Source organism: Strigops habroptila, chromosome 1 (genome assembly GCF_004027225.2).
Source record: "Strigops habroptila isolate Jane chromosome 1, bStrHab1.2.pri, whole genome shotgun sequence".
Taxonomy (NCBI): domain Eukaryota; kingdom Metazoa; phylum Chordata; class Aves; order Psittaciformes; family Psittacidae; genus Strigops; species Strigops habroptila.
The window spans coordinates 40,221,062-40,248,872 of NC_044277.2; the positions used below are offsets into that span (position 1 = coordinate 40,221,062).

Genomic DNA, 27,811 nt, shown 5'->3' on the forward strand with positions numbered 1-27,811 from the left:
ACTCTGCAGTATCCCAAAACCTGTGGAAACGCCGAGACAGCTTTGAAATAAACCAGATTTCATTTTCTGGTCCACACCTGAACAGAGCAATTGAACAGTAAGATCTCAGCTTGTTTCATAGACCAGGTTCACTGATATCTGTGAGTTCCTGTTCTAACCTGGCCCATGTCTCACCTGCTGATCCACAGTTTTTTCTCAAAACCATAAAAAATTCATCGGGTGGTGGGAGAGCTTGAGAAGTCCTTTATGATTCTGCTCAGCACTTTTTTCTGATGGATCTTTTCAGAGAGATGAAGACTGAAATCACAGAATCCCTTCTGCCTTCTGAAACTAATTGCATTTATTGAACTCTACTACAAAATCTCACACATCACTCATCACATAAAAGCAGAGTACATTACATTTGCTATGGCTATCCAGTTCTGATATGCTGGAGAGGGGGCTTATACAATTCCACGTTCCAGGAGCCATTTCTCTTCTTCTTTTCCACAGATGTTTAAGATAAATAGGAACGGAAAAGGCTCTGCAAGGTGGACACTATCCTTGCTCTTTGACTTTAGCACGCAAGGCCAGATGTAAGCTGAGCAGAATCTGATCTTCTGAGTGTGCTGAAAAACATCATTTTCTAGCTGATTTGCCCATAACTGTGTTATATAAATTAGAGCTATCATCCATGAGAAGTAACATCATCCAATCTTAATTATGCACTTGATTTTCTCAATTAAGAGGCACAGAGGTCAAAGGGGGCTTCTTGGGAAAGTCAGTTCACCTTATTCCAAAATACCCCAAGATGGCTTCTTGTCTCCTGAAGCTTATTGCAATTCATAGGGCGCAAGCAGCCAACAAACTTTGCAGCGATTTTTGCCTTTGCACATGACAGAAACTTTAAACACTCTGTTCTTCCCGTGCCATGGGAAGAGAAGACACGTAGATATGGGTTCCCTGCTTGTATTAGCAAAATTCAATCACAAAATTTCCACTGAAAATCTAAGCCAAACTTAGGGAAAAAGTTTTCATCAAGTGAATATGTAGGAAAGAGGGCTCGGCTTGAAGCTGGGCTCATCACTCCAGGGGTACATCATGGAGAAAATAGATCCACTGACTTTGGCAAATGAGTATTTCCATCAAAAAAGAGAATAATAAACTACATGATCCTTTTGAACCCAGTGCGTACCACAGCCAGTGTGCATAGGGAGAAAGACTGAGACCAAAAAAATGGCTCTTACTTTTCAACATTTTTGAAGTTAGCACACTCAATCTGGTTTGTTGTGTAAGGCAGATCTCTTCTGAGAGGTCTCTAACTTGTCACAGGAGATGTTACATTGTGTTGGGACAGTGACCATTGTCATCTGATCTTAGGTAGGTTGCTTTTCTCCTTCACATTTGCCTTGTTTCCTCAGAGCTGTAACCAGAGGAGTTGAGGACAACCAGTTTTGAAGCCATGCTGTGCTTTCCGGAAGAAAATTGAAAACTTCCCAGAGTCAGCAGTGTATTTCCCATCTAAAAAAGTATCTGACAGTAGTGGACTTTAGGAAAGCAGCAGAGGTTATGGAAAAACTAGGTAGCCAAAATCTAAACCACAAAATCTTGTCCTCTGCAGAGCTAAAAACAAGACAGCCCTTCTCTAATCCACTTATGTTGCAATACTATGCAAAAATTTCCCAAGCTTGAGGAAATCTGAAGATCCTACATCACCATACATTCACATCTTTCCTGAATGCGAACTGAGGATGAATTAGATGACTCACTGATGGTAAAAGCAAGATTCTTTGCTTTTTGTCCTAGCTTAACACTGCCTATTTACAACCAGGAGGTGACATAGCTGTATGGCAAAAATACACTGCTCTCACTTTTTGTGAGCCTCGAATTAGCCACTTTGTGCTTGGGTTCACAGAACGGTTTGATACTTGATTTTAGGCTGAAAAAGAGGATAGACATCTTTTCCCCTTTCAGTAGGACACTTACAGTGCTTTGCTACAAACATGGACTGCACATCACAAAATTGGTTTCCTGTAACGCCTTGGTTAAAGAAATGAATATGAAAATGCTGTGTATCTGTGCTGTATCTGATTTCCTAAGGTTGCTTGTTCCAGTATTTGACAGCTTGGTGCTGCTTTCATAGAACCATAGAACCACAGAACCACAGAATGGTTTGGGTTTAAGGGACATTAAAGCTCACCCAGTTCCAACCTCCTGCCATGGTCAGGGACACCTTCACTAGACCAGGTTTCTCAAAGCCCCATCCAGCCTGGCCTTGAACACTGTCAGGGATGGGGCAGCCACAGCTTCTCTGGGCAACCTGCTCCAGTGCCTCACCACCGTCACCTCAGCTTTCCCACCTGGAAGTCTAAACCTTAGTGTACCTTCAGTTCCTTAATTTGTAAGCAGAGCACTAGAGGAATAAGTTTACTCCTACTAAACAGTAACTTCATAAGCAGCTCAGTGGGGCTGTTTGCAGAGTGATGCAACATAATGTAATTCTAAACTTCTAGACCCCTTGAAAATGGGTCCAAATATATCATGTTTAATGAATACTTTCCATCACTGTTTAAATCCAGTAAGAGAAGAGAAAGAAAAAGTGTCTTTACAAGAGTCTTTGCTTATTGCATTGTTAGCACTTCTTTTGCTGACAGTCTTAAAGGGTCTACTACCACTTTATTATTTCAGTATAGCAGAAGAATTCATCTTACCATTTCTGACTTAGAGATATCCTCAAAGATTGCAGTTTTTAACACCAGGAAATGTAAAGATAACAGAGTAGCAGCTTTCCCATTTACTAACCATTATCTTTCAAAACTCTCCTTCCCCCCAAAGCTAATGCCTCATTAATCTCCGCGCGTGACTGAAAGCGTTAAAAGCTTTCATGAGCAATTAATTACAAAAAGATGTCTGAGGGCATTTCCCATCGTTTTCAACAGCTCTGTCTGTTGTGGCGCAAAGCACATTTTGAACTAGTCCTGCTTCGGAACACCCCCCGGAGATTTCTCCCAAACTGGAGGCTTTGAACCTCAATACCAGACGCAGACACGGAGCCAAGCCGATCGCCGGGTGCCCGGGGTAACATCTCCCCCCAGCGGCCACTGCACCGCCGTCCTTCCTCCAAGTTTGAGTACATTAGAGGAAAGAAACCTACACACACTCCCACACCCCGCTTCAGCCTTATTCCTAATTTCCGGTAAGGCGGTGAAGGTGATGGGTGCACCTCTCACTGTGTAACTCTGTTTGCATCTTCCTGCTGACAACGACAGATGCCGCCATACTCACAAAGCTCTGCATGTTGCCACTGTGATGGCAAAACTATTCCAACTGTATTAAAGGCAAATTCAGCCCTGTGAGTTGAACTTTTGTACGCTGCTTTGCTCCAAGTTTGTACCTGTCTCCATTTACACTCTGCAGTTTTTTCTACTTACCACTCCTAAACAAGAAATCAAAAATTTATTGATCAGCGTCAGAAGAAAACACACATCGATGGCACAAAACCCAAGGGGCTGAAAATCCTCATTAGTGCTGGTGGCTTAGCAATAAGCATATTTTGGTGGCTAAATCCCCTTGGGAGGTGCCAGGAAGTACCAGCCAGCCTCTTTCTTGAGCAGCAAAACACACGGCCCTGTGTGTAGCTGAGTTACCTCCTCATTTCCCACTGAGTCACACAGGCAGGTGCATTCTTCCAGCTCCAGCCAGGGCAGAAAAGGAGCTGGTTCCTCTCCCAAAGAAAACTACCAGCAAAGAAGGAGAGAGATGCTTTTCTAGGCAGTTTGCAAATGGTCCACATCTGCAAAATAAGTTTATGCAAACCAGTATTCTTTATATTTGTCTGAGTAATCAATAAAAGTCACTGTTCAATCACACATGGCATAAATTAGGAAAAAGGGTGAATGTTCATGCCACAAAAAGGTAGGAAATCATCTTGTTAATGAAGATCTCCTTGGCTGATAGCAGCTTCCAATATTTTTTATTCTCTGTACTGTCTGTGCTTTATATTATCTGTTTCTGACACTGATCAACAAAATCCGTCCCCCTCATTTAAGAGTGGCAAGTGAAAAAAAAAATGCAGAGAGTAAGTGGAGACAAAACTATAACAAAGCAGTGTGTAAAAATTCATCTTACTGAGCTGAATTCTTATTAAATACACTTGGAATAGTTTTGAAAGTTTTAGACCTGTCGATGTGAAAGCAGAAGGGTATCATTCTAATTTTTCTAACCTTGAAGGGCTGTCAACTTTTTATAAATCACACCACAGCTGGAAGCGTTGTTCTTACTGCTGTCACAAGCAGTATTGAGACTGCTGTGACTGAAAAATTTTTTTGGGAAAATGTTTCTATGTTACTTTTCATGGAATCATGGAATTGTTTGAGTTGGAAGGGACCTTAAAGCTCACCTAGTTCAAACCCCCTACCACAGGCAGCGATAACTTCCACTAGACCAGGTTGCTTTTGACAGGATATTTTGTAGATTTAATTTCATTGTTTCCCTCTCCAGTCAGCATGTTTGTGTGCATCTCCTCCATCATGCAGAACTAAAAGTTCAAATGGTTTCAAAAGAAATGGTGAGGGAGCCAAATGGGTTCACAGACAGGCAAGTGTGTGCTGTTACGCAATGCTTCTTTCCTTAGAGAAAAACACAGGAAAACTTGAGTGTAGCATTCCCTGAACCTGATTAAGGGAATCAACTCTGACTGTGAGGTTATGACAAGAAGCCATCATATTCTAGGAATGTCAGCTGGTGTTAGTGTTAGCTACGGAAGCATTTCGCCTTTCCTCTCCTTTCCAGGTGGACCTGCAGCTGAGAGCTCTGCTCCCTACTGAAGCCATGGCTATGCCAGCATCACCAGCTCGTCTCTGTCCCAAACTGTGACCAAGGGATTGCTACTACCAGCCTTCCACTATATAGGCTTCCATGCATCCAGGTTTTTGTATGGATCCAAACCATGCAGGAAAGTTTTACTTGAAAAGTCTGTGAAGGTTGTATCCAGGGATGGTGTAATTTTGGCTGCCAGGCTGCAGTTTGATGAAATAAGAGGTTATGTGCACTCTGCCTTTTTACCAAACAATAGCCAGGGAGTAGCTTGATGATTGGATTTCAATTTTCATAGAATCATGCCCCATCCCTGGCAGTGTTCAAGGCCAGGTTGATGGGGCTTTGAGAAACCTGGTCTAGTGGAAAGGTGTCCCTGCCCATGGCAGGAGGGTTGGAACCGAGATGACCTTTAAGGTCCTTTCCATCCCAAACCATTCTATGATTCTATGGTTTAATATTCTCCTTTGATCTCTTCCTTTTAGCGGGGAACATTTTCTGTTCATATTAAATTGTTTGAACAAATTGCTCAAACATACAAAAAGAAATTCCAGTCATCCCTCAGTGAGCACAGAAGTCCCACCATTGTTTAAATGACGCTGTACTGAACAGCTTAATGCACAAGCCCTGTACTTCACCATGATGTCTTTATCTGGACTAGTTGATCAAGCCTTTTGGGTAAGAACAGTGGTAATCAGGATTTTCAAAACTCTTGTTTAACAAAAGGGAGGTCAGTAACACTATACGGCAGAAATTATCACAAAGCAGCTACCTACTTCTGACTGCAACACATCCATTAGTGGAATAGAGATCACAAAAATAGCTTTCTTCGAAGATGGTAGAAAATGCACTTTCCTGGTGGGATTCTGAAAAATACCAAATAAAAATAACACAAAAAAACCCCAGAAGAAACAAAACCCCAAACAACCCCCCAAAACAACAATCTCAAAGTGTAAAATCTTCTACCTCAGCTTTCATCAATTGGTATTTTTAGAACACAGCTGTGAAAAATTCAAGTGAATATACAGTGGGGATATATCCTGAGTCAAAGAAGAACTAAGATCAAAGAGGCACATTTAGCTTTAGCTTTCATTTAACTTGGCTTTTTGCTGTGACTGAAAGTAGGAAATGCCTTTGTACTTCAATTCGCAAGTGTACGATCAATCCAGTTGCATTATGAATATATTAAAATATATATATGAATATATAATACTAAGTGAATTGGTAGGAAACTTGTAATATAAAAAGGGAGTATAAATATAAGTGGCCCAGCTCCTTGGATAGTTTGGAAGTACCACTAAAACCTCTTGCAATTTTGGATACAATCAGAAGAAAAATACGCAGAGCTGCATACCTCACTTGCTGGCTCCTACAATACCACATGCAAAGTTCTGATGAAGGCATGTGAGTCTGAAAGATCAGTCTCTTCTTTAGTATGATGGTAGCTGGTTGTATGAGCAGGCAGAGCAAGACCAGTGACTGCCCTGGCTGGGTTTGCCATTATTCAGAGAGGAAATACAATTATTCCTGCACTATCGGGTGGTGGCTGATAGTGAGGGTCTTGCAGGTGAACTCCGTCAGAGGAGAGAAAACTCCTCCAAACCCCTTTGCTTGACCAGGAGGTAGGTCACCTCTTCGGCTCCCAACCCAGCTGCAAAGACAGCAGTTCAACCCAGTGATCCAGGGCAGGGAGGAAGGCACACAGCTGCTCCATGGCACAGGAGGGAACCTGCTGGGGTCATGGGGCTCTCAATGTGCCACCATCTCCAGGCTGGGACATTGCTAGAGGACTGTAGCCACCACATGAGGGAGGTTTCCAGGGGAGTTTTTGGGCACAGGGAGTTGCTCTGAGTGATTTTCCTTTGCTACACCTGTATGTGTTCCCATGTCTGCACTCCTGGAGCACTGTACCGCATGTTAGCTTGGAGCAGAACATGCACCCAGCTCTTACCCTAGGGCACCTGCTACTTGAGTACTACTGCTACCAGTGTAAGCAGAGCAGCACAGGACTGACAAAGACTATATAAGTTGCCTGAGGTTTCAAGTAGGTCTTCCAGAAGTGCTGTCTACCAGTCCATGGAGGTGGAGCCACAACAGATGCCCTGCTTTATTCCCTGTAGGCACAAGAAGTTACTTTGACACCGGAGAGCTTTATTTTTCCCCATGACGCTCATTTGAACAAAGGCAGGAATCCTGCACTTTGTGGTCTGAATAAAGAAAACAATTGGTGTAGTCTGACTGATTAACAAAACTCCTATTACCTCAAAACACAAAAAAAGAAAAAGAAAAAGAAGGGGAAATCATTATATGCTGCATTCCTTATAAACTCAAAGATCACATTCTCTTCATTACTTATACCTAGTCAAAGTCAGATTTACCTGTTCTGTGACTCTTGCTCATAAATGCTCATCAGCTTTTCATTGCAAATTAAGTTTAGAAGTCAGGTTTTGTAAACTTTTTAAAATTCAAATTGACTACGCAAATGAACTACCCTTTCACCTGGATTGTGAGCTCCTTCTGGAGAGACACCGAGGGTGGCTGCAAACATGAGTGAGAAAATGCAACCTTCTCTTCAGGCAAATGCTACCAGGCAACAGTGCCGAGACACTCGCTGCATTGCACCGACAGCTGTGTACGTGTGTTTGGACAGTTTTGCTATCCTCATTCCCAGGCATCAGGAGCCGGCTGCTGGGTCAGGCAGGGATGGTCAGCCCTAGAACAAACTGTGAAAGCTGTGATGATGGGAAAAAATAGGCCATGATGATGTGGACTAAGAGTTTTGTGTACACAATGTCAGAGCACCTGAATACCAGACTTATGAAAGGATGATGGCTATGGTGAAGGCTCATGCTGCTCGGAGACTGGAATCCACTGCTTTTGGTGGAGATTTTTGCCTCGGGAATTTGCTAGCCCTCTCTCCAGAGGCACATCCTACCAGACACAATTAGCAGATGAAAAATCAGTGGATTTTAAAATACAGAACGTTTACTTTTTCGTTGGCTAATTAGAAACATGCCACAGATACAGAACCAGAGCCATATGTAAAGTTGCGAGTCAGATAGAAAAGATTATCTGAAGGAGAAAAAGCCTGCCTTTTCCGTTCAACAACAGAGGGCTTGTGCAAGTTCCTAGTTATTTCATTCAGGAAGAATCAAAGTTTCCTTTCAGCCACAGAAAAACATTGAGCTGTGACTCTTTGTGTAGCCAAACACAGTGCTCGTAGCAAACAGTCATGCTGAATCAACCAACTTCCAATATTTCAAGAAACATTTAAGTAACAAAAGGCATTTAAAAGACAAAAAATTCCTCCAGTCCCAAGGACTGCTCCAAGGTGGCTTCTTTAGGGCTTCAGTACAGGTTTTCATGTGACACTCAGTAATGTGAGGAACCACTGAAAATGTCTGCAGTCTGCTTTTGGAGTCAATGATTATTCTTACAAGAAGGCTGCTGTCACATTGGAGTGATTGTTTGCCCAGATTTATATGGCTACTCCTTTTCCTAAAGGTCACACAATAATTCTCAGAAATGTTATACCTCTTCAAATGTTAATCTAGGTAATCAAAGAAAAAATCAGAAGCATTCTGGAAGAGTCTTTAAGGTAGGTTTACTCTTCCTCTTTAAAATATGCAGATTGCTGAGGCACAAAATTCAAAGTCATTTCCAGCAGGATCTGCCATCATGATAGAATCATAGAATCAACAAGGTTGGAAAAGACCTTTAAGATCAAGTCCAACCATTACCCCAGGACTGTCAAGTCCACCACTAAACCATGCTAAACCATGTCACTAAGGGTCTCATCTACACAGGTTTTGAGCATTTCCAGGGATGGTGATTCCACACTTCCCTGAGCAGCCTGTTCCAATACTTGTTCCATCACCCTTTCGGTGAGGAAATTTTTCCTAACATCCAGTCTGAACCTCCCCTGGCACAGCTTGAGGCCATTTCCTCTTGTCCTATCACTTGTTACTTGGAAGAAGAGACCAGCCACCTCCTGATGATGAAACAGGTGGCAGTGTCATTGTAAGATGTTACACCTGGTCAGCAGAAAATTCTGCAACTCAGAGAATATTCCATTATGCTTGATTTTGGATTCTTTAAAACTGGATGAGTAAGGAGAATCCAAACACCAAGGACAGCCATGATTTTATTAAGGAAAACCCACAAAAGGAGCATATTCTGAACTTTGATTGCTACCAGCCATCTCACAGTTTGCTCAGAGCAGCTGCAATACACAGCTCCCAGGAGACCAGATGCAAAACCTTCACATCTTGAACAAGTTTTCAGGCTACCTTAACTTCATCTTTTGAAATGTACATTAGAAACACTGAAAACAAAGGCCAAAAGCGATGATTAAATCAATTAACTATTCACTTCGAAGTTTAAACCTTCCAGACTTAGAGAAGAGTGAATTCAGGGAACTCCCACTGGAATAAACGCGTCTGGTCACTAGGTGTCAGCCTTGCCTGTACCACAAGGACACTGGACCTTCTCCCTATCCCCGTGAGCAGATGCAACAGCTCTCAGCACTACAAATGATCATAGCAGCCTTGGTATTTGGGGAAAGGAGCAGAGGAGGATATTGTTTGCGTGGGATGTTTATTTACGTACCTGGTACTATAATATTTTTTCCTCTCAGGTTTGGAGGCTAGAAACAACAGCATGTTTCTTGTTTCTTTCATGCTGAGGAGACGTGACTGGAGCTCAACTGCAGAGACGGCAGAGGAGTTGTGCTCTCAAACAATGAATAAATCAGCAAGGTATAAGCAATGAATCAGTAACTGCTTTGCAAGCCTCACAATATTTACTGTTTATCCTAAAGCACCAGTTCCTGGAATAATGCCATCACATGAAAATGCTGGCTTCCACTTCTCAAATTCGCTTGTTGCCTTGCTGGATACAGGAACAATGCTTGGAAACAAGATCCCTGCAGGGCTGAAAACTCTAATGACAACAAAGAAAACCTAAAATGTATTCTTTAAATCATTTCTCAAATACTTATTGTTCATAACAGTACAGTCAGCAAAAAACCATTGAGCAATGAGCAATTCAGTGGAGCTTCAGCAGTGTTTGCAGAACACTCCTATGTTTCTGATTTTGGAATCATTTTGAATGGAGGCTTTCATACTGCTATTCTCATGTTCCCAAGTCTGGACAGATTATCTTTTCCTTCTCTAGGACAAACTACAGTACCCATGGCTGCATGGCAGTGTCCACAAGGGTCTGCTGTCACTGCAGTTTCCTAATATGCTGCAAGCAAAGTCATCTAGCTCAGCTAAGAGCAACAGTTCGAGCTGGGAAAACATGCACTTTGCACAAGATACAGAAAAAATGACTTGCCAGGTTTTTACTCTCCATTTTCTTCTTAGGTTCTCTTAATAGATAAGCTTTTCCACAATAAATAAAGACAAAATCACAGCACCCCAGTGCTTTGATTCCCTCAGATACATAGAAATGAGTGCAGAAAAACTCACCCAGGTAGAATTTTGCAAAAAGTTCATGTCCTCGCTAATTCATTTCACGATCATTGCACAGTGAACACCTGTCTTTGGTGATGAACCTGGAAGGGCTGAAGGCTTCCAACAACAACAATAACAAACCCCAACAACAAAGTCACAATTAGCCCAGACATTTCACAAGTCCTAGAAGTCAGGGAGGCAGCAATGTTCCACCAGCCAAGTCCAACATAAACCCAGCGGAATAATATTTTGACTGGAACAGTCTCAAGCCTCGTACAGGGCCCATACTCAGACTGCCTGCTGCAGAGATTAGTGCCTTGCCAAAAAAGAAAAAAGAAAGAAAAGAAGAAGGGATAAACGATTGCCTGTGCACTAAAAAATAAACACATCGATGAGGTTTCAGGGACCCAGGAATCACAGAAAACAGAGAAATGGCAAATCCAAATCTGTCTTTCATACAAATGACACAATTCATCACAGTAGATGAAGGGGGGGGCTAAGAGACACACTGGATTGCAGGTTCTCAGAGAGCAGTGAGATAACATCTGTGTTCAAATATCTCAGTCACCTTCTCCAACCATTCCAAGCACCACTTGTTGAGGCAGACACCTCAGAGGGGCACTACCCTCCTCTCGTTTTTTCCTTTTGCAAATCCAGGTGACTTTAATTTCCATGCTTTGCTTACAGAAGAAACACATACATTAGAGTTAGCTCAAACATCAGCAACATACTACATGAGGGCTAAAGAAGGTAGGGAGGCAGATTTTGAATGCCAATACCAGTGCAAGGCTGGAAACTGAGGGTCCTCCATCTTGAAAGAGTCAGAGGCTTCCAGGTGGGGATGCCACCAATTTCTGTATCCTGGAAAAGCTGCTGTCTCCAATGGTTGTAAAATAACACTGAGTGTCTGACTGCCAGCATTTCACCTCTTGTGGCACCAAAGCTGGCCTCTGACTTGTTTTTCATTAAATCAGCATGCTTCCTTTCAAAGACAAATACAACCTAGTACATAAAGCTTCAGAAGTTCCCAATGGCAAGCTAGGCAATCCGCACTGGTGATATGTGAATCCTTAAGGAGAACTTCCAACCATTAACTCCAAGCACCTTGGAGCACCAAAAATGCAGAGAGAGATTCAGCTCCAGATATGTCAGTTTTGGGTACATACAAGTGTGTACCTATGTTAAAACTACTGTCACAGTCATTGGAGCCTGGAGTGCAATTTAGTTGCTCAGAGGTCTGCATCAGGCAGGTCTGCACAGTGATTCTCCATGCTCCACTCACTCTATCAGTCAGATTACTACTGCCTATGAAATGAGTTTAAGCAATTGTCTACATGTGAGCAATGTAAATTTACACTTGCATCAATTTTGAAATTAAGACAATACCCCACTATCCTAAATTTATAGGGAACTTGGATTTCAACTTTTGAAGCTCTGAACCACAGCTACATTCAACGAAGTAAAGCAAGCATCTCCCTTGTCAGAGATTAAGAGTGAATTGATGTTGAAATATTAACATCAAGAAATGTCAGACTTCCAGGTTAACCTGCCCATGTTTACTAAGCAGAGCCCAGACAGGACAATCCTATCAGGATACAGAACAAATCTTACAGAGGCTGGGTGCCCAAAATTCAAAGAGAGACTGATTTGGGCATTGATGCATTGAACACAAAATTGCCTATCCACTCAGACTTCAATCTAGCGTGTACAATTCTGAGCTCAGTGCACAGACACCCTTCAAGTGGTGCTCCTTGACTCCGAGTAGGCTCTTGAATCCATTACTCCAGGGGCCTTCCAACCCGGTCACCATGTGTCTTGGAAGCTACAAGGTTAACAAGTAAACAACATTGCTGTTGACATTTTTAACAACAAAAGCAACACCAGTTCAGGAAACTCAAGCCATGAAAAACCCCCTCGTATAAACAGATGCAGGAATGATCACCACTTTTCCTGCTCCAGAGGCACATAAAACAACCAGATTTTCAAACCCAGAGTGGGCCAGACAGGATGACACTGTGAGAATGATTGAGCCCCATAGTTCCCACCACTCACTCATAGTTCCCGAGTGAGAAGAGACCTCGGGAAGATGCAGATGCAACAGAGGGAATATTAACCAAAAGACATAGCATAGATCTGAGGGTAGTTTGCTTCCACTGAGAAACCAATGCTTACTTCTTCAGACAATGCTGTGTATTTCTGCTACAAAAGAGCAAGAGGGGACACCTAGGCTAGGAGATGGATCTTAAAATGTTCATAATTTTCCTCTAATGGGTAAGAATTCTGTCACACCTGGACTTCTAACTATACCTTTTCATAGACTGAACCATAACAATAAACTGAAGTACAGACTGTGTGTTCTGTACTATTCCCATCTGCTCACAAAATTTTAAAAAACAGATCTGCATATGGAATATAAAACTGACCATTTTGGACAGACACAGCATCTTTCTTTAGATATGTGTAAATGTAACACTTAAATATTTAAAATGCACAACTTGTGCAACAATTTCAAATTAGAGACAGACTTCTACAGAACCTGAGTGTTCAACGGTGCAAAATTAGCTTTGCATTAGCATTTTGAATTTTAGCAATAAAATGAAAAATAATAAAATAGCAATGGGAAGCTATCTTCATAATTGATCACTTTTATATGACTTCCTGGAGCACTAACATCAATTATGCTTGTATGTCAAAACAATGCTGGCATGCTGCCAGTGAAGACCCAGATCAAGGCCACAGATTTACTCCTTTATGGACATCAGTGAATGGTACCTTCAACTTATGGTTGTTAAACATGAATGCTATATTAAGTATAATGAATTAAAACCCAACATGTTTTTGTTGTACATATAAGTAAAAGAAAAGATGTATGTTTTAACTTGCTTCGAGTCTGCAGTCAGGTACCTACAAGTATAGTATTGACCAGCTGCTGTTAGTAGTCTCTCTCATAAGAAATCTGTGATTTCTAATCATCACAGTATAATATAACAAGGCATATACTCATTCAAAGGCCTTTATTTTGATATCAGTCTCACATATGTAATCAGTTTTATCAAGGAACCATTCAAAAGTATGATGTTGATAAAAATTGACATGGCTTTCAGCATTTTATGGCATGAATAACATTGATTCTCCTCAGCTACTTGATAACGCTTTTCCGGTTACAGCAGATTGGGTGCTTCTTGCAGTGCAATACATTGTTGCATATGAAAACCCCCTATCAAAACAGGATATCCAAGGCAATCATTTATCTTATGAACATGAAAACATGGTACACATTCCTAAGTAAAGAGAATGGCCTTAGATGCCAGTGCTGGCTTACTCTTGCATCAGTGAGCCTGACCCTCACATAAACAACAATCCATTGGGAGGCTGTTTATTACAGATTTATTAGAAACCTTGTCAATAACTTGCTTGTGCTTTTGATAATTCTGTGTTCAGTTGCCAGGAGACTTGTGTTCCTGACGAGATAAAATGAACAGGAAATCCTCTATAGCCTTGTCACTTTTTCACTAGTAAATAAAAATCAGAACAACCATTATAAAACACTAGCTAGTGTAAACAGAATTAAAAAAAAACCCAAGCGTTGCGTATTTTAAATAAAGCAACATACAGCCCTTTCTGCCCTCTCCAATTATAAGATGATAAAAGATCACCTTTATAAAGCAGAATGACCGGATTTTGTGGAACGTGGCTGTTTTGGCTCCAAGGTATTTGTAGCGTTGTAGTATCAGAGCCAGGATACAGCTGCCTTGTGACTAAGACGTCGTTTACTGAATAAGTGCTATCCAATCCCTCAACGTCACCACACATCTGTTTCCTGTTTTCATTCTTTCTTTTGCTGTTATCATTTTATCCAAGTTACCCTTTCACCTGAAAACCATTTAGAAACACATAAACCAGCGTGTGCATGTGTGTGTATATCAAAGAAGTTGATTTAGAAAACAAAAATGTTGCAAAAGCAATTTGTTCATTTTAATACAAAGAGCAGGAGTGGAAACAAAGTTGCCTTTCCCCCCCTCTCCCCCCCCCCCCGCCTTCTCCTCCCAAAAATACACAATGATACATAAACACTTTTGTCTTCTGGTCTTCACTAATATGACTAACTTCCTTCTTTGCTTCCAGTTAAGTAGCTTTCCTGTTGAGTACCACCACCTCCACAAAATACAATTGTGAATTGATTCATAAAAACAGAAACATTATGGCACAAATAAGGGAAGGCAATAAATACTCTTCCCCCCCCTCCTTCAACTCCTTCCCAAATGGAGGCAGTGTAGTATTGTAATAACAAACAGAAAAAAAAAAAGTATTGCTTGTCATTTAAGGTTCCAAACCAACAATCATCAGGATGCAGAACAGGATACATCTAAAGTGAGAAAGTTATTTACCTCACATTCAAGTTAACATTAGCTATACTTTTTTTGGCACATGGTATTATTCTTAAGGTGCCAAAGAAGTGTTGTGCACCTTATAAAACATGAATGTTAACACCACTAACACCAAATTCCTGCTATTCACAATCCAATTTTATATTGGTGTTGTTTTGCTGTTTCACCTATACTTAAACAAGTCAGGAGAACCACCATTACTGATAGCATCTAAACACACATTAACAACAAACAATAGAACCTGAAGAGTAACTTGTCAAAAGTTAGGGACTTTCCCTTGTTAAACTCTGAATTTCAGATTAGGTAAATAAGCATGAGAATAGAAGACTTATTTTCTCTTGTGTTTACAGATGCTTGTATTAATTGACAACGCAGTTTGTTGAGCGAAGCAAAAATCTGGGCTGGCTGACAAATACCAATTAAAAAATTCCTCCTCCTCTTGTTATTCTCTGAAAGAAAGAGACTTTTAAATTTGAGGCACACCAGCAAAATACCAGTGTTACACAGAGGAAACAGGAGATTCTGGCACTTAAAGGGCTTTCCCTAGGAGATGGAATGGTTTGGCAGCTACAGGAAACTCTAAGTAGCATTTCCAAAGGCACATGAAAATTGGGAAGCAAAACGACTTCTTGTGTTCTGGTCTTCCGGGTTGTTTCCTACATCCTAATAATCAAATTATCCTTATTTTAAAGCTAAATTGAGCTTCTATTAATGTTCATGTAACTATGAGGCATCTCATTAATTTCTGAGGAGTCAGAGCAAGTTCCGATAACTTAGTTTCCTCTCTCACCATTCAGTTTACTCCTTGGTTCACCATCCCAAACGCCCAATCCTAGACTTCTGAGTGAAACCTAGAATATTCTTGCATAGCAATAATACAGCATTCTGCAGAGATTGACAATACAAACATTTGTTGGAAAATATTTTTCAAAATTTTAATGACACCAATCTGATACACAGATAAAAACAATTTGCTCCTAACTTCTCACACCATCTTAATTCATTTGCCCACTGTCACACATGCAATCTGCGATCAAGCTGAAAATTGAATCCTAATTGTGTACTTTGTTCACCACATCCTCATCCTTCACAATCTACGGCCACTTTCTAATATTCATTGACTCCAGATTCTGCTACGCATTTTCATTAACGACATTACATTTGTGCCTGGACAAGTTTTAAATTCTGATTGAATAATAAAAGCCATTGATTTAAGATAGCTATCTTTTTTTTCCCTTCTAAATTTAGATAGCAAGTTCTTTCAAAGTGCATACCCTATCCTTCTCAATTCCATCTGAAGGAATAAGATAAAAATCAAGACACTCTCAAGCTCTACTGCTATCGACGGCAGTGGCAAAATGCAAAACATTGCTATGGTACTGAAGAGGTTAATGAATTCTTCTGTACATTGTTACTTCTAGTTGGTTTTAATTTTCCCCATCCAAAAAAAAGGTGAACACCTCAACAGGTATTCAAGATAACATTATAACTTATGTGTTAGAAAATTGTATGCAATACAATTGTAAAACTAATAGGAGTTCTGAACAGCCATGTTTCTGATTTTAAAGGGGGGGGGGTGAGGGTGGGGATATAAACTAATTATTAGGTCAAGTTACTCTTTGGCATCATGCTCTGAAATAAATGCAACATCAGAACATTCCATCTGATAAAGTAACTAGCAAATCACTGCAAGAGAAAGTGCTCCAACACATGCTTTATGTCAGACTCTACACTGTTTCCAAATGTTAAGACTTTTCATACAATGTATTATGACAATAATAAAGTTGAGAGCTACCCCAGAAGAACAAAAATTTATGTTTTGTCTAGTATAACAGGAGTCTTAAAAAAAAAACAAACATCACTTGGTATCCATTATTTCATACCCAGATGTTTCCTGTACACCTGCAGTTGTCTCCAGTCCTGAAATCATGAGCTATAGTATTTTAACAGCCTCTCATCAGTTGGTTTTAGAACTTTCTTGTCTGCCATGTTCACGATCCACCCTGGAGCAAGACCAAAAAATATCTGCCTAGGATCCTTGCGCATGCTTAACATTTTGAAAAGTTCATCCTTAGTTATGTCTGGTAAGATGTAGCCATATTTCTTGGCAAGTTCAAGCCTGGCTTCTGCAACCTTAGATGGATCTGCCAGGTACCCGCGATTCCTGGAATCTGTGTAGTAACGGACCAGATCTTCGGGTGGAAGCATTCGCTTTGGAATAGGCCGGCCACGCAGGAAGAATACTACTGGCTTACATAAAATTTCTGTGAGTAAACATGAGAGAACATTAGATACTATGCTTTATGAGACATGTTTAAAGACATTAAATGACACCTCCTTGATTTGGTATTTTCTGCTGAATAAATTTTTCAACTCTTATTACAAGTATCAAGCAAAAGCCCCAAATCTTAAGAATGCTCTTGTTCAGAATGAGATAGTGGTTTAACGGTTTCACTTAATCAAACAACTCTGAACTGATATTTATAGTGACAGTTAGGATGAACCATTACTTCTAATACATTTAGAATGTCTGCTTTGGAAAGATACTAAGCTAGATGCCATCATTTATTTAAAGGACTGACTTTCAGGTTAAAAGCAATACATTTGCATGGCTACTTACACAACTTACCAACAAATGTCAAATTTGGTGTTTCCGTAAGTACTTTTAAATCAAGAATGAATGGCACATGCACCTGTTTAGTCATTTGTGAGACTATCCTCTTCTCCTCAAGTTTTACTGAATTTGGCAAATTACATTCCAGATCCTTTTAACTTCAGTATCTTGATTATTTTCCCAATTGGAATTAAAAAAAAAAACAAAAAAAAAAAAAAAAAACACCAAAAAAAAAAACCAAAAAAAAAAAAACCAAAAAACACCGAAATTGTCTCACTCCAGGGTAACACATTTTGCACACTAAAAAATGTCTATTCCTCTTGTTCCCAGCCTCATTCACACATAAAAGCTCCATTATTGTCAATAAAAACTGCATGAATGAATATTAGGCAGGATGCAGCCTCAAGCGAAGCAAAGCCTCATTCTTCAGTGAAAGTGTTCTGAAAACAATGGCCATTTTGACTGGAACAAGTCTGAGCTTCTGTAACTTAGTTATTTCCTCACTTTAACTGGAAAGTATTTTAAATTAAAAATATAAACATACACAGTGTTTTTCAAATCTTTCTTCCTGAATCTTCTTAGTGTTATTAAAGATGTGAGAACAAAGCCAAAAATTAAAATAAAATCTTTTATTAGTTCCTCTACTTACAAAGCTTCTTGGACTTCTTTAACTGGCTGATTAGTAAATGAACGCTAACATTGCTAGGGCTAAACAACAAAACTGAGGATACGTTATGGTTCAAAATTTCTATAACAGTGTGTTGTTGAAGCTTTTAGAATGCAAGAAGCGGATGAGAAATTCTTACCCAAACTCCTTGGATCATAGAATGATGCTGTTACAACACCTCCATTTTTTTCTACAGCTGCAATTGCTAATTCAGATGCCCTCTGTACTTCGATATTTACTTTTGCTGAAAAAATATCAGCACCCTGTAAATTTTAACACATATTAGAGTAACATTAAATGAGTATTTCATGACATAACATTTATTCTTCTCTGCAGCGTTGTAAGAAATATTAAATCCAGCAAAATATTATGATTTGTCTGTTCCCTGTACAAGATAGGTAACCAAATTGCTCTCAGTTATTTACCTGGGCGGAAAAAAAAACAAACTCAAAACTTTTGTCTTTCCAAAATATGCATGCATTTCCTTCAGTACATTCTAGTCTTCTGTGCAAAATACTTGTTCGACCTCTTCTTACATGCTCCTTCACCATCACTTTCGCAGCCTCTCAGGTCTTAAAACACCATCCTGGGGGTTTTTTTGCTGACACACAGTGCCCTCTAGTGGATTTATGACTATAAAAAATCCACAGCAAACTAATTCAGGAAGCAAAGATGCTTCCAAAACATAGAATCATAGAACGGTTCGGGTTGGAAAGGACCTTAAAATCTAGTTCCAACCTCCCTGCCATGGGCAGGGACGCCTCACACTAGACTGTGCTGCCCAAGACTCTGTCTAACCTGGCAAAGAATCTGACAGCCTTGTAAGGAAAAACTGAAAAACCCAAGGCTTTATACTGCCTGAAATAATAAGCGTCTTGCACACATACCTCCTCCACCAGCTGGACACCATAGTCCCTTTTGAGAGGTTGCACCGTTACACCTCTGGCATTAATGAGCTGTGTTAAGTCAATTGGTTGTGTGGGGTCAACTCTACCCAAATCAATCAGGTACTGCAGCCTCTGAAGACTGAGTGGTTGATATTGACGTCTGCAGCTGGGGAGAGGAAAACAAAAAACCACCGAACAAAATGATCAGAAAATTACAAAATTGAAGCTTTAATAGGAGCTGGTCAACTGAGGTACTGCACACTGTATTCCATTTTCTACCTGCTCCTAAAACTACCAAGGAAATGTTTAAAAAACACCCATCTATAAGGCAAAATTTTAAGTTTAATGCAAGTAAAAGCCTAGTTACAGCCCAGGATTCCATTATGCTTTCAGGTTTCCTCACACAGCCCCACCTCCAATATGATATTAATCAATGAAGGAATCAAAGTGTCAGCATTTCCTGGGAAGCAAACAAGATTCTAAATAACTACCATGTTCAAAGTGAATCCGGCTTGGTAGCTTCACTGATACATTCAGAAAATCCCCCCAAAAAACCAAGCCCAAGACAATGAAACACAATCAAAACCAAATATACCCTCTCCTCCCATACTAAAGACTATTAAACCAAACCCAGCACGTGCTCCTGCACGGCTTGCCTATATCCAACAAAATTTTTTCATTCCATTCTCAGTGTACCTGATATCTCACCAGTACTGAATGGAATCTTCCCCAAAGTACCATCAAGAAAGAGAAACGTTGCGAAAATACACATTAACCCATATCCCCAGAGAAAGCTGGAATATTTCATCAATAGCCATCAGCTTCAGCAGAATCTAATTTTGGGGTTTATGCAGTTCCAAATTTAGCATACAAGCCAATCCTCAGAACAGTTTTCTCCATCCCAGTGTCTATGCCTCCTGCATGCCACTGATGCCAATGCTTAAAACTCTCATACAATCAGTTTGACCGCTGCTATTGGAAATTGGTGAGTGGTAGCAGTAAAACTGAGAAGCAGTTTATCTTTTATTGGCAAGCTAAGTAAAAAAGACAAGTAAGAGAATTTGCGGTCAGATGATTCCTAACAGAGCAAAAGTTCAAGAAGTAGAGGAACACTACTGCAGACAGCGAGAAGAGTGAGCTGAAGATAAATGGGCGAAGACATTGCTCAACATGCTCCCATCTGGCCACAATAGCGTCTCCTGAGTGCACTGAACACATTCACTAGAAAAACATTTACAATTGCCTGACATGGAAATTTTGCAAACAATATTGAAAAGAAATTAAAGAATAGTTTTCTTGTTTCCACATGCTGTCAGATGTGATTAAAAAGAGCAAGGCTATCAATTTCTTGTCACTGCAGAAGCTTGGATTTTTGCTGTTGGTTATTGATGAACTTGTGGCCACTGTCAACGTAAGAAGCTCAGTGTCTGCATTCTGCAGCATTTCCTTTGTAGGACTGCAGATCTACATTTTGTCTTCTAAGGTGCTTCTCATTTACTCTTCTAATAATGTAAATAAACAGGAGGAAATGACAGTACTTGGAAATAAAGATTGAAACACACTTCAAAGCTAGTAAGACTCACAGAGAAAACCTTTAACAACCAGGACAGGTCTATAAGTTACAGTGCACACATGAAGCATGGAAATATAAAACTGCACAACTATTTGGTGAAGTTATATCAGCAGATGAAACAAACTGCAAGTTTAACAATTCACAAGCAAATACACATTAGTCTTTTCATTCTTGAAATGTCTGCTAGGTGTGGCATATTTTTGTTACTATTGCCTATAACAGCATTGTATGGGTACAGAAGTTTTCACGACCATACCTAAAGCAACAAAATGGTTAGTGACCCAGGTAACACACATGCTATCTTAGGAAACAAAACTAGCTTTAAACAACAACAACAAAAAAACCCCACCACAATTAATTTTTTTTTTAATTGTCAATATGAGGGAAGGAAATTAATAAAACACTGGCGCACGGCTCTCCAGCTATGAACAGTGACTGGAGAAAAAGACACACTAGAAGAATAATTTTAAACGTTAAAAAGTTGGAAGATGGACATGGCACAAACAAGAACAATGTGAAAAGAGGACAGTGTCAAGCAAGGCAGAATGCCTGAGGAGCAGAATAGAGAAACGTGACTTAACGGCCACATCTAGCAGATTTGATATCAAAGTGCTTGTTAAGATCCTAGGTGGAACAGATTGAGTACAGACAGACAAAAGACTGCAGTGTTGCAGGGCTAAGAAAGCAGAGTCATGAGGAGAGGCAGAATTGTTTGGCTAGCAGCAGATCAAGAGTTTCAGGTGAATAAAGCAAAGAGAAATAACAAAGGAAGGCTATGGATTACACTTCCATGCCCAACATCCTTGCTTGAGTCAATGGGGCTTTGCCCAGTCAGTTCGATAGGTTACCTGCTGTGCTGACAGGCTGAGAGAAACAAGCACATAGAGGAGTGGTGTCAGAGGAGAAACACATTCAGCTGGAGGGAGAAGGGACATTATGCAAAGAAAGGGTTAATAAGCAAAGCTATACACCAATAGAAAATAGGTTTATTCAGTAAAAAAAAATAAATCTCAAGAGAAGTGGGAGATTCTGCTGGTAAGGAAGCTAACAGTCTGAGAGGAATATCTCATTTTCGGTTAGGCCTGTTTTGACATGTTAGATTCTGGCTTCAGGAGAAAGATCAAGAAAAGCAGAAAACTTAATTTATAAGCAAATGTGAATGAACTTACCTATGTCCCTCATTAAACCCATATTTTGGTATGGCCAAGTAAAATGGAGTTTGGCCACCCTCAAAGCCTAATCGGGGGCGATTTCCTCTTTGCCTTTCTCCTTTGTGACCTCGACCACACTTCCTACCTCCGTATCTTCCACGGCCACGTCTTTTCTCCTTGAAAACAATCAACAATACATTTAGTCAACTACTTTGGAGATAAGTATCTATAAAACATAAGATATCAGAGATACAAACAACTAAACAAAATGCTGACTCCAGAGGAAAAATTAAGAGACAGCTCTTTTCTAAGGGGAAAAACAGAAAAGGAGTAAACATGATTTTTGCAGAGCACAGCTCTAGGCAGGCACCACAAATACTCTGAAAGTTTACAGGAACACATACTGCTATACAAGGAATACCAGTATTTAATCCTTCCTCTTAGACCCAGCACTCTCCAAGTTAGAGAATTTTCCTGAATTAACTATTGACATTTCCTCCTATTTAATCAGAAAGTTACTCAGTGCTCAGAAGTTTCCCAGAACCGACAATGGGGAAAGAAATCAAAGAAAAAACAGAAATGAATTCTACTTCAAGGGGCAGGGGAACAGGCTATATGCTGTGCACATGTACAGAATTCTTTGCACGGACTCAGGCTTTCTAAACAGTCTGCAACTGTTGCAATTTCTACTGACAACGAAAGAAAAGATTTTATTTTAAACTTTCTTTATTTTTAAAATTAAGACTGTGATACTAAGCTATTAGTTTCTTGAGCACTTTAAAGTAGCACTGCAGCCATAGGTTGCAGTTCAGCAATCTTCTTGCACTTGCCTCCTACCTGTGCCAGCAGAAGCACTTGCACAGCTAAATGGGATCAAAAAGATAAGCAAAGGTAAACCTTTTTAACCTTTAATTTAAAATTCAGGTCAATTGCACCCTTCACTACCATTCATTGGCATGGAAATATCTACAGGATTACAAAGCAGGCAGTAAGCAAGGGTAGAAACGAGCAACTGGTAGCAACCCCTATGAAATGAAGCAGTGCCTGCTCACTCTGACATGACAAAGTTTTCTGTGTAAGGTGACTTTATTTTATTCATATACTGAAGAATTTGTAGCACTAAGGCTCACTTTGATTTCTTCACACTTTGCCAGGGATAAGACAGAACAACAAGCTTCAGAATCCTTGCATCCATACTGCATGTGGCAGAGTTCATTGCTCATCTCCAAGGGGGCTGATCACATCTGTGCAATGCTTTGATGGGTCCATTTGATCTTACAACGTTTTCCCCATTTAAGCTAAGATTCATTGGAGTATGAACACATGTGGAAGGAGCAATGTTACAGGCTGCCCAGGGAAGTGGCAGAATCACTGTCCGTGGAGATGAGGCCCTCAGTGACATGGTTTAGCGGTAGACTTGGCAGCGGCGGGGGAATGGTTGCACCTGATGATCTTAGAGGTCTTTTCCAACCTAGCTGATTCTATGTTGTTAACTAGCATCATATCTGCAAGATGCAATTCAGACGTTTTCTATTTTCTGTGTTCCTCAATGTGAATTACTAAGGCTGGGAGACATGTAAAGCAACACATTCTAAACAATCTGTACTGCTTATAAGGTAACTTTGATCAAGTCATGGCATAGTCACTGTTGTATCAATTACAATGTAAATAATTAATTATCAAAGAGACTACAGTAAGCCTCTTCAATTTCTCATTTTTTGTATTCAACACTCAGATAACCAAATTTTAAGCACCCTAATCCTACAAATCACTCTGTGCAGTTAGACTGCAGCACAGAATATTGAATGTATATTCAGAAAATTTCACTCCGATCTGAAAAATGCATGAAAATTACATCATGGTACTTGATTATTAGCCTAACACCACAAAGACATAACATTTGATGGTTTATGCTCTTTATTGTGTCTGTAAGTTTTTCCAAAGTTATGGAGCACTTAACATGCACTGACAGTAGGAAAGTCAATACGGACATACATTAATGCATTTTTTTTCTTCTTTATTTGAAACATCTGACTTAAGATGCACAGCTTACCTGTATTAATACTAAATATTAATCAAGTGCAGTTTCATGCTAGACTAGACCACACCTGCCACCAAAGGAAGCTCACTTGTCCCCAGGCTACATGCTAAGCCTCCTTACAGAGCCTCTTGTGCTGACACAAGCAGCTGTGCAGCTCTGCCTTGGGCAGGTCAGGGAATTAAGTGTTTATCTAACCAGCTTTCAGCTAGTTTAATTCCCTGCTCTGGGTCACCACACAACCTCCAGAAGCAGTGCAAAATACACAGTGGGTGTGAGCACCTGGAGGCAGAGGGATGGCCCAGTTGCAACCCCCCTTTCTGGCAGTTGCCCATACACAGACCAGACTACATGATGACTTTAGTTAACACAAGTACACTGACAACATCTGGTCACAAATGGAATGTAATCAGTACATTGATCAGATTTTAGATTGTCAGAGGAGCTAGTCAAAATTTGGGTTTTTTTGCTGTGACTTATGTTTGTGAAGTCAAATGCTCTTAAATCTCCTTATTTGGGAACTTCCTTAATTACAGAATAAGGTTGCCAGACACCAAAGGAAAAATATCAGAGAAACAGAACTGAGGTCATTTGTACAAACTTTAACTGAAGGCAAACAGTTAACAGCAAAATGGGGGGAAAGGGGAAAAATCTCATTTCCTAGATGAAGTCCCAAGTTACTTGCTAAAGTGCCAGTTAGCATACAAAAAATCTCTACTTTTGAGTTGAAAAGAAAAAAAGTGTCTTCCTAAAACCAACAGCTGCCTTGAAAAACAGAGCCCTGAGACCAAACACTGGCAGGAAAGCATCAGTTCTAGTAGACCTCAAGCCCAGACTCACAGCTTCTGGATGCTAAGCCTGAAAATACCATTTTGGAGCCTGGGTTAGTTTGAAAAACCTTAAGAATCACCACTCCAGCCTTGCGCAGGGTGGCTTCTCCTAGCGCTGCTTGACCCTGGCCAAGCTGGGCATTCACAGATCCAAGTGAAGTAACAGGGGAACCTTAACAGTTGCAGGGAGGGAAGAATTTCCATTATCTTGCCTTGCTAAGGCAAGAGGGGTTTCTGGGTTACAACTATGCAGTGCTCATCAGCTCTGCAGGCATCTCTAGGGGGCCTTGAGCACTGACAGAGAAGTGCCGCTTGGTGCCAGTTCTCTATTCCTATGACTTTAGGCCTTGAACCTCATACCCCTGTTCACTGATATTCCCCCCAAACCAGGAGGGTTTCTTCCTATTTTCTTTACTCTTCTATCACTTTACAAAGAGACAGAAAAAATAAAATCTAGTTTTGTTTTTGAAAAAACAACAGTAACAAGAAGTGCTATCTAGCATCACACTCCTTTTCTTTTTGAGCCTTTTAACTTTCCCTTTTCAAATATATTACCCCATCCCATAAGCAACTGGTACTCCTTACTTTTTTACTACCCTCATACACACCCCGACAATGGCCCTGATGTTTAGCCAGAGCCACTCACCAACCTGTTCTCTGTGGGTATGGCTACTCACACACCCGCTACAAGGCATTCAAGGGCAAAAATAGGGCCAACACACACAACAGTGCCACTCACTCCTTCGTCTTCCCACACCTATTCCGGCGAGGCCGCTCTCCTGGGCCTGCCGCCATCTCCCTAAAGGCCCTCTGAGAGCTCCACAGGGAACCGCTACCGGGGCCGGGCATGCCCGCTGCCGGGACAGCGCCCTGCCGCCGCAGAAAGAGAGCGCCCGCACCCCACCCGACCAGCTCACCTTCCTTCTGGAGCCTGGGCTGGGCCTTAGGTTGGCCAGACTGACCCTGGGCAGCGACCGCAACAGCTCCAGGGCCCTGCTCCCGCCATTCCCGCTCATGTCCGCTCACCCCCCAAGGGCGGCCCCAACGCGGTCCCGCACGCCGCTTTACGGCAGAACCGTAAACCGCACCTCCCGCGACTTCTCAACAGTGTCGTGCAGGCTCCCCTGCCAGCGGGGCGGGGCGGAGCAAAGGGAACCGGGGCACCGAGGCGGGAAACGCCGAACCGCGGGGCGGAGAGAGGTGCGGCGTGCCCGGGCGGGGCGGTTCTACCGCCAGCGGCGGAGGCGCCCTCAGGGCCCGCGGCGGAGCGCGATCGGCGCGGCTGCTTTCTTGGGCCTGGGCCGGCTGCTGCCGTGTACCCGCTGTGCCCGGAGAACGGGGAAGGTGCAGAGTCCGGCGTTAACGTGTCTTAGGGACCGTGGGTCCCAAACTATGCGTCCTTTCCCAGTATCTACTTTTCTATTACAGAGATCTCAGCCACATACTTTAACACCAAGGCTTTACAACCACTGCATCTAAAACCGACTGACAGTGAGCAGAACGTCCCTCAAATAAAAGTACTATATCCTGCGGCAGTCCAACAAAGTTTAAAGGCAGATACTTACTGGAAATGTGAATGACTATTAAGGGCATGGAGCTGCTGGAGCAAGTCCAGAGGAGCGCCACAAGGACAATAAGGGGGTAGAGCAGTTAGGGTTGGAAAGGACCTTAAGATCATCTAGTTCCAACCCTCCTGCCATGGGCAGGGATGCCTCACGCTAGACCATGTTACCCAAGGCTCTGTCCAACCTGGCCTTGAACACCGCCAGGGATGGAGCATCCACCACTTCTCTGGGCAACCCATTCCAGTACCTCACCACCCTCACAGTAAAGAACTTCTTCCTTATATCTAACCTGAACTTCCCCTGTTTAAGTTTGAACCCATTACCCCTTGTCCTATCACTACAGTACCTAAGGAAGCGTTCCTCCCCAGCATCCTTACAGACTCCCTTCAGATACTGGAAGGCTGCTATGAGGTCTCCACGCAGCCTTCTCTTCTCCAGGCTGAACAGCCCCAACTTTCTCAGCCTGTCTTCATACGGGAGGTGCTCCAGCCCCCTGATCATCCTCGTGGCCACCACATCAGGGACTCTGGTGATGGGACAAGAGCCCATGGCAGGGAGGTTGAAACTAAACGATCTTAAGGTCCTTTCCAACTTTAACCATTCTATGATTCTATGATGAGAGACTCTCCTTGTACCTGATCACTTCTGTTATTTTAATCTAAGGAGTGGACCTACTGGAAAATCACACAGCAGTTTCAATCAGTATATGGGTCTGGTGGGAAGTGAGTTACTCTCTGGTGAGGAGGTGCAGGATGTAGGCTTATGGGAGCAAAGAACTGAATTCTAGAAGCTGCTGCTGAGGAGTTACAGAGCAGAAAGGCCGGTTCCCATTGTGAAAATTACCCAGTACTCCTTGGTGCAATATCCTGCTTTTGGTCCTGAAACTTCCGTTTGACCAAAACCTTCTTCCCCGTTGAATCTGTTTCAGATTACACCTTGGAGGAAAGGTCACGTAACAGCTCTGCCAGTTCTGAGAGTAAACAGGGGTGAAATTGAAATCATGTTGCAGAAATTTGCGAGTTTCAGCCCGAAATCTGTATAGCTTCTTACCCCCTCCAAAAAATTAATTAAAAAATTAATAAAAATTACAACGTAACAACCCACGTGAAACGCGGGTATGGACAACCATCTTATCCAAGTCCATTTCAGCCACCGGGATGGGAAAAATACACAGTTCAGAGCACGCTTTGCCTTGTAAAGCTCTCACTACTTTAAGCAGAACCCTGAAATTAGACACAGAAGTATCACTCATATGATAGACACCTCCCTGTAAAGAGACAGCCAACTTGCAAGTCTTTGAAAGGTCCATCAATCAGATGTTTTCAGCAGTTCCTTCAGGATTTCAGCAGCTCAGTTCCTCCAACATTTTCCCGTAAGGGCTAGACTGCCCCATGCCCAGTGCTCAGTCCACGCAGAGCTCGCCTTTCCCCAGTGCCCCTCAGCCTCGCTGGCAGCAACTGGGAATTCAGGGAAGATCACTCCAGCCATATTGACTAAACAATTAAAAGCTTGGTCTAATTATGAGCAGACTACCAATCTCCTAGCCCGGAGGTTCATCACCTCATGGAGGTGACATTTACACAGTAAACAGCATAATAGAGAGGGAACACAAAACTTTGTTCATGTCCCAAAAGGATGCTCTACAGCAAGAGTCAGGTTCAGCATAATTGGGAAGCACCTGACATAATGGGAAGCTCCTGATCTTTTAGGAATCTTTTATGCATGAACTGTATTTTCGTAACACATTTGAATTGGGTGCAGCAGGTGAGGCAAGAACATACACTTAAGGAAAGAGAAACCAAAACACAAAGGGCTACCTGTGAAAATAACCCAATTTTAGCAATAACA

General features: G+C 41.4%; 1 protein-coding gene across 1 annotated transcript; it reads right to left on the reverse strand.

Annotated features, from left to right (window-relative positions):
- Window positions 1-13,235: 13,235 nt before the first annotated feature.
- On the reverse strand, window positions 13,236-25,482 carry MRPL15 (mitochondrial ribosomal protein L15). The gene is made up of 5 exons (XM_030497597.1): window positions 25,316-25,482; window positions 21,549-21,706; window positions 18,807-18,972; window positions 18,059-18,182; window positions 13,236-16,902 (listed from the first exon to the last, which is right to left on the reverse strand). The coding sequence occupies exons 1-5, from the start codon at window positions 25,412-25,414 to the stop codon at window positions 16,565-16,567; spliced, it is 885 nt and encodes a 294-aa protein (XP_030353457.1). The 5' UTR covers window positions 25,415-25,482; the 3' UTR covers window positions 13,236-16,564.
- Between the last annotated feature and the right edge of the window lie 2,329 nt (window positions 25,483-27,811).